Source organism: Adiantum capillus-veneris, chromosome 8 (assembly GCF_014529385.1).
Source record: "Adiantum capillus-veneris isolate H3 chromosome 8, ASM1452938v2, whole genome shotgun sequence".
Taxonomy (NCBI): domain Eukaryota; kingdom Viridiplantae; phylum Streptophyta; class Polypodiopsida; order Polypodiales; family Pteridaceae; genus Adiantum; species Adiantum capillus-veneris.
Genome location: NC_140938.1, coordinates 162,465,927 through 162,473,932, shown reverse-complemented (window position 1 = coordinate 162,473,932; position 8,006 = coordinate 162,465,927). Strand labels below are relative to the sequence as shown.

Here is an 8,006-nt window from a genome sequence, read left to right as displayed (position 1 = left end):
ATGAAGGGAAGCGTAGTATGAGAGCTCTTTCCTTTGAAGATTCTCCGGGGCCCTCACTCTTCTTGCCCACTCTCCATGCCTTTGTGTGTGAAGGCTTCTCCACCCCCATCATTGATGTGAGGCTTGTGACCTCTTTTTCCACATTGTTTATGTCCTTGAGGCCGGTTACCCTCACATGTAGAGCCCGCATCCTCCTTCTTTGTTCCTCTTCGAGGGTCATGTTGATAAGAGTGGGTGTACAAGGAGCTTCCTTACCTTTCCCTTTCTTGGCAACCTCAATCCATTTTTCGGCCTCCTCTACTTTCTTTTGCGTTTCGGATATGACCGCGGCCCATGACTTCTTCTCCTCATTGATGTTGTCAATTTCTTCCCTCAAAGAGGGCTGAAATTCCCCCTCTTCAAGCCCATTTTTTGACCGTGTTTCCAACACTTCTTTGTGGAGGTCCAAAATGCTATTCTCCAACGTGGCGATCTTGTTGAGAAGATGATCCTTCTCGTCCTTCCACCTCTTCTCCTTTTCTTCATTTTCTCGGAGGAAAACGGTCTTCGCGTTCCTCCAATCTTCCATCTCTTTTCTCCATGCTTTCATTTCCAATTCAATGATGGAAATTCGTTTGGAGTGAAGCATATATTTGAGTTTGCTTGTTGCCATAGGTGAGGTTGGGGATGACATGAGAGAGAGAGAGAGAGAGAGAGAGAGAGAGAAGAGAGGATTGATGTTTCTAAAGTGCAGAAAATGCAGCAAACCCTAAAACGCAGATCTGTCCAACAACCCTAAAACGCAGATCTGTCCAACAACCCCCCTAAAACGCAGAGATGGCATGATGAGAGAGAGAGAGAGAGAGAGAGAGAGAGAGAGAGAGAGTTGACACGGAATGATGAGAGAGAGTAGAGGGACCTTGAGAGCTTGGTGCTTGAAGGCCCGAGGCCCAAGTGATCTAAAAGTCAAGGCTCAAGAGCTCGCAATTGAGGTAAGAGCTCGAGGCAATGAGTTATGCGGCTTGAGGCTTGAGGATTGCAACAAGGAGGCCTCCTATTAAGGGCCTCCAAAAATAACCCCTAAATGAGCTCGTAAACATGATGTAAAAGGGCCTTAAAGCCCCCCAGAAACTTCTTGTTTCTACCCGTTTGAAGTTCTAAAGAACTGGTCGTTTGACGTTCCCTAGTCATTCCTCACCGGCTACCATTTTGGAATTCCGTTCTGAACCGCCACCCCTGTGACCCGCCGTAAATCAACATCCCCCATCTATTCCTTGCCGTCCCAGGCCATCCCCATCCAGGAACGTTTGTTTTCCGGCCCTAGGGGCTTGTTCTGTGTTTCCTTATTTCTATGCTCATCCTTGCTGGAACTAGAGGAAGAACTGTTGGGAACTGTCAAAAGACTAAGAAGAAGTGGGATCGTCCTTGAAGAGGAACCGCTTCTTTGATCCAGTTGTCGCCTCGAAAGTAGATGTAAAACTTCCTCTTTTTTGCAAGCTCATCAACATTGTTATAGAAAATCTTAAATGCTAGCAGTTAATATGCATGCTTAGGCCAATTTTCGTAAAAAACATTTAGGAAGGTTATTCATAGAAGATTCGAACCCTTAGTTTGTAAGTCTATATGTTGGAACTCCAATCATATAAGGTTTCTTCTGGTTGGTTTCTTAGATTCCGCTGTGCCAGCTAAGGATGCCAAAGGAAAGAGTGGGTCAACGGCACACAGGAGGAAACAAATTAACGAACAGAAAAGAGAGAAAATATCCAAAACAGAAGACATGTTGCAGATGGATGGATTGGTTCAAGAATCTTCAAGTTGCAACCTTTCATCGCTAAGGGGCCCAATGGTTGGACCTTTTTCCATTGTTCATTGATAAGATAAAAGGCATTAAAACCAGTGACTGCATCGAGTAAAGTATTCCATTGAAAGCAACTGGTCATCAAAGTAATTTGATAAAATTAGGGGATTAACCAGTCACAGTTGTTCATCAGATGCAGGTGAGCTGTGTCCTTTCAAAGGATGACGAATGAGTCCAACATAATAGGGGTTGTAGTATCTTGTTATTAGGTGATTTGTGACTGTTATGGACATCCAGCGTTATTTACAGACGGCTTCACTGAGGCATAGTGGGAGAAATTCATCTGATATGGTTTCCATTCATCCAAGTAACTCCCAGTATGTAGTCAACTGCGCTGCTTCCTTGTTTATGTGAGAAGCGTGTGAGCTTTTTGTATTTTAACTATTGTTGCATTTTGTTATGATAACTAGAAGGTGCAGTGCTTTAAGCTCTAGTAGGCACGGCTTGCAATGTGGCTTATCACTATTGTATGCTGACATTCTTGCAACCCTTGCCAACTCCATGCATGCCTGGGATGTATAGGGTTGTGAAATGCATATAACTCTCACTGAGCATTGATTAGTGCACAAGTTCATAGTCTTACGGCCTGGCCTCGCTTGTTTTGGGGGCTTGGATTGATTTCAAAGTTTTGACAGGCACAAGAAATGCTTTGCTCTGGTCTTGAGGGGGGCAGGTTTGATGGTTTGAATTATTAAAGAGAGCATTTGCTGAAAGAGGCTGCAGTGTTCAAAGCTCTTACCCCTCTTTGCTTAAGTGGATGTTTCAATAGCATGGCATAGTGGTTTGCATGGTAGCCTGAAACAAGTGTCAGGTGACAATACGACAAGACTGAAGAAGGTCGCTCATTGCTGTTAGTTGCATACAAGCATTCATGATAGTCTTGCGGGAACTGAGCCATGTGGCATAGTTTCACTTTGATCCTGGTGAATGGTTTTCTTGTCCCCAAACCAGCCTTATCCTGCTTCTTGACACTTGAACACCACACAGGAAGGTTAAGAGAATTCAGCATGGGAAAGTAGATCAGTCTTGCCTCAATAGAGCATTGACGATGTCATGGCCTGTTGTATAAGTTTTCCCACTCGACTGTGGGTTATTGGTGCCTGTGGAAGGTGAAGATGTTGTTATAGCTGGTTGCATACAGAGGGGCTGCAGCTCAGGAATGACTTATTGATGGATTTCCTCTTGCATATTCTTGCTGCAAGAGGGAGTTCTAATGTAACTGCATCTTTGACTATTACCTGGTAGAAGAGGTCTCACTAAGTCAGGTTTTCCCCACCCCTGGAACGCACTGGTGGGCTTTACACTTAGGTAGCTGTGGCTTCTATACCGCATCCAGACTCCAGCCTCCCTTTCGACTATTGGCATGTGGATAGGCTTATTACATATGAGACCTTGTAGCTTGGCCATGGCTGTGGGAAAGCTGGACGCGTTTTGCCTTACTAGCTGGTTTTAATTTTTTATCTTTAAGCTCTGTGCACTCCAGTATTTGAGGGTCCTAAAACTTCTCCCATTATGATACTTAGTGTAGCAGGGCTGCAATGTCACATGCAATGGACAGGCAGTTGCAGTTAGTCTTGGGTTCACATTGGGTGGACTCTCGCCTAGGCAGTGACACGTGGCAGACACAGGTAGTGGTGGTCTAGTGGACACCGTGGCTAGTTCACCGCCACCACAGTTTGAAGATAGGTGTAGGTGGACTGTCAGGGATATTTGTGTTAACCGTTTGCTGCTCTTTATGGTTGTATGCATGCTCAGTTGGTTTTACTCGTCGTATGCATTATAGATGTCTTATGACTCATGAATCTTGAGTCTTGTGTCCAGTCTAACACTTGCACATCTGCACTCTCCTTGCACAGACAGAGCCTCGACACCCCCATTGTACTTGTGAATTTTGGGCTTGGAGTTGAGTGTGCTGCCAGCCAGACTCTATACTGGTTCATGAGTTAGTCGAGTTCCATTGTGTTTGGAGCCTATTGTCGTATCATTTGAGTTGGTCTCACTTGTTTCATATTGCTCTATTGTGTTCATTTCTATGTTTGGAGTGAGTTTTTTTGCACATTGCACTAAGGAGCACCTACAATAGAAAGCACGACATACTTTTCCTGCTACAGGTGCTCTCACTTTGGCACGCCCGGTGGGACCTCAACTAAAGTCTCACTCGACTAAGCAACATGGTCGAGGAGCTAGCTGGTTTACTCTCTTGCTTGCCTAGTCTGTTGGTCTAGACTGGTCTGGTCTAGCCCACCTTCGCCCTCCTCCAGCTTGGTCTAGCTGGTCTAGTCTCTCGCCTTGGTCTAGACCGGTTTGGTCTAGCTAGGTCTAGTCCACCTTTGTGCTCGTCCAACTTGGTCGAGCTGGTCTAGTCTCTTGCCCTGGTCTAGCCTCGTGCGCCGAGTCTGGTCAAGTGGGTTTAGACTATCCAACGAGTTCAAGCATCTTCTTGCCCAAAGGTTGTGTGGCTCTGTTGCAGTAGCATGACACATACAAAGTAGTCTAAAGATTGACAGTTGACCAAGCCCACTACAGAGTCCTTTGCAATACTACCACAGAAAGCGTCAACCTTTCCTACCGAGTAGAAGTTCTCCACCCCCGCTTTCTCTACCCTCTCTGGCATCTCCCTCAACCAGCTCCTCACCACCCCTGTCTCCTCCCCCAGTACACTTTCCACCAACTGTGTTACAAGAGACTCTTGAGCAGGTAGCGATGGAGGAGCTGACAAGCATTCTGGCCAAGGTGAATATAAAGTTTCCGACTTTCAAGGGACTCTCCATAGAGGATGAAGACGACCACCCTAGGAGGTTTGTATCCCTGTGCAGAGGTTGTGGCTTAAACAAAGAAGGTGCCTACCTAGTGCTGTTTTCGTCGACCTTGGATGACTCAACAGACAAATGGTATAGTCAATTTGCTAAGAACCACTTTACAAATTGGGCAACATTAAGGCAACAGTTCTACGAAGCTTTCAGACCAAGTGACTTTCAAGAGAAGGTCCTAGATGAGTGTAGCGCAGATAGTGTGTTGTGCTCTCTACAGTGGGTGCCCCTCAGTGCAATGTGCGTGACAATCTCACTCAAAAAAGACTGAAAGCCAGGAAACAATAGACAACAACTGAGCTCACAGAGACACAACAGCAACAATAGACCACAACAAATGACTTGACTATCTCAAAGAACTGACACAGACTCTGGCGTGGCAACACACTCAGCTCCAGCCCAGGACTCTTAGGTACAATGGGGTGTAGAGGCTCAGATGTGCAGGGATGGTGAATAAGTGCTCTGTGTATAGACTCACTCTAAACGACTACGTAAAGATCCCGATGACCAAACCGCTACTACTCATATATCCAACCATAAAGAGCCACCAACGGCTCATAAATGACAGCACCTAAGTCTATCTCCACTGAGTGGTGGTGGTGACCTGGCCACGATGTCCACTAGACCATCGTATCCCTGCCACATGTCACTGCCCAGCGAGTCCGTCCAGTGTGAATCGACCAACCAAAGACCAATTGTAAAGTCCAAACTGTACTAATTGTCCTGTGAAAGTGACACTGTAGCCTACTACAGGTTGCCCCGCCACAAGACCGCTCACCGTCTTGGTGAGAGGAAGACTGAAAAACTGTGAAAGAAAAGTACTAGCTACTGCATATGTACAATGGTCAGCTCTTGAATCTGTCATCCAAGAGATAGAGTGGTGGCCACTGCTGCACCCGAAGTATCAGCCTGTGGAGGTGGAGCCACCAAATCAATTGTGGGGCCCTATTGTATGTGAGCTCTCCTGTCTGTAACTGGGCCTCCTGGGAAGGGACCAGCCACCTGCTGCTGGGCAGATGGTAGCAACTGTCCTGTAGTGTACTGAGGACGTTGAGTAACACAGCCATGGCGATGTGCTCCGGCAATTCCGTCGCAGCAAGTCACATTTTACATCTGAGGCAATGGTGACGATTGAAATCCCTGAGGAGGATACTGTTGTTGTTGATTGTAGTACTGAAATGGAGTCTGTGAGTAAAGTCCCATAAATTGTTGAGAAGGACCCGTTGCCGCATGCTGCACTGGTGTACTTGCTCCAGTCCACCCATACTCCATACCCATCATCGTAGGCTGGGTTGCCCTGTTTTCATGTAAGAGCAATTCTCTAAATCCTTGTACTTGATTTTGAAGGTCACTAATCACTTGAGACTTTATCTTCAAGGCCTGTTGGAGTGCGAAAATAGTGGCATCCCTATCGGCGATAGCGCTCTCAACAACTCACAGAGATCCCTCCATAGCTGCGTAAGTAGTTGCGTGACGCTGGTGTGTAGATGCTAACCGCTCTGCTCCAAGCTCAATGGTGGCAATGGCTTGCTTAGACTCTTGCAATATATCCTCAGATAGCTGAAAAAGTGATATAGAGTCCAACACTATGGAAGGTCCTGTAACAGTGTCGGGGTGAAGAGAGCTGGCAAGTGGTACAGCTGGTGGGACAGGTGTGGCAAGTGGCACTGCTCGTGGTGGACTGGGAGCATGCCTCTGTGTCGGAGTAGAGATGGTGGGAGTGGTTGTAGCACGACTAGGCATTGGAGAAGAAGCAACTCCCACTGGGACTTGGGAGCTAGTCACTGTGGTAGGGGTAAAAATAGTAGCAGTAGAGAGAGGAACACACACTGTAGAAGCCACAACTGTGACATGCATAGTGTGATCCGCAGCACCTGAACTTACCATCGAATCAGTAGTTGAAGTATGCGAGGAACGTCGAACAAGTTGCTTTACTCGAAGATGTTGGCTTTCCGAAACTGGCAGTGATACTAAAGATTCTACTGTGTCCTTCACTACCTTTGCCCTCTTTTTCTTTGGCTTCCCAGGGAGATCCATTGTCTGTTCAATGTCTTTCCCTTGTGCCTTAGAGCTTTTACGCCGCATATCCGCATCCACATCCATAGGACTAACAGGTATGTTAATGACCCAAGCCAACATGGGAGCTGCAAAGCATTATAAGCTAGATTGCACAGATTGCACCTGAGCTCTGAATCTTTTTGCCCGCGACTGTAAAGAGGTAAATAGAATTTGATGAAAGCCACACGGGATGGTGTGGATGAGGCAGTATAGGTACTTCGCAGTACGAGAATATAGTAGGTACGTCACATCTGCCCTTGCTTACTTTAGCAGCTCTAACCAAAAAGTAGTACTTGAAAATGGCCCAGAGCTTTTTATTCCTTGCATAGCCAACATGACTCGTACTAAGTAGCTCTTTGCATGCCTCGATGGTCGCATCTTTCGAAAGTTGTGAATAGGTTCTTGTAGCCGGTTTTACTGCAGGAAAGGTTGTCATTTCCAAAGCGTGACCAATGCGTGTAGCAGTCAGTGGTTGTCCTCTGACTTTGGGAAAAAACTTGAGAACCTCATGCACCATATCCATGGGAATATCAGAAGGCAGATTGGCCTCTGCTAATGCTGACAGTGTTATGAGCGCATATAGAGCTAAAAGAGAGCAAGAGGAGGCACTCACACTGTACAAGAACTTGGACTTGATGATAAGCTTAATATTGATTGTAAGACTTAATACTTTATTATGAGAGCTAGATACAGGACTTGGATTACATGACTTGAGTACAAGACAAGGCTTGATTGCAAGGACAAGACTTGAACATAAGAACTAGGAGAGGGATTTCCTCATAGGAGCCTCACAACTGGTGTTGGCAAGACTGAGGGGCTTGTGGCCCAAGACCCCTATTTATACTAGTGCTTGAGGAGGTTACTTGAGGAGGTTATAACTTTCTAGGTTCTCCTTGAGGAGGTTAGAATCTTCTAGAACCTTCTTGATTCTTCTTCAACTTTCTAGAGCTTTCCAGAAACTTCTAGATTCTTCTGGAATCTTCTCCAAGCTTCTAAAAACTTCTTGATTCTTCTAGAACTTTCTAGATCGTACTTCAACTTTCTAGAGCTTTCCAGAAACTTCTAGATTCTTCCGGAATCTTCTCCAAGCTTCTAGAATCTCCTTTATACTCTTAGAACCTTCTAGATTCTTCTAGATTATTCTAGAGCCTTCTAGTGATGATATAGGCGATGACACAGGCGATGATGCAGGCAGCGACTGACTCTCAAGCATCCATGACATTACCCCCTCCTCTAGAGACGAGTTCCACGAGGAGCAGTGATGTTTCTTGAGTTGGGCTTCCATGGATGTTGTTGATGGA

The 8,006-nt window shown here is 46.0% G+C and overlaps 1 protein-coding gene across 1 annotated transcript in view; it reads left to right on the top strand.

Annotated features, from left to right (window-relative positions):
* The first annotated feature begins 1,053 nt into the window (after positions 1 to 1,053).
* The window catches only part of LOC147453277 (uncharacterized), a 48,792-nt gene continuing 41,839 nt past the window's right edge, over positions 1,054 to 8,006 (top strand). Inside the window, exons 1-3 of the mRNA XM_086518703.1 lie at positions 1,054 to 1,452; positions 1,650 to 1,825; positions 1,971 to 2,154. Of these exons, the coding sequence (XP_086374829.1) occupies positions 2,063 to 2,154 (92 nt within the window). The 5' untranslated portion in view covers positions 1,054 to 1,452; positions 1,650 to 1,825; positions 1,971 to 2,062. The remainder of the gene's footprint in view (positions 1,453 to 1,649; positions 1,826 to 1,970; positions 2,155 to 8,006) is intronic.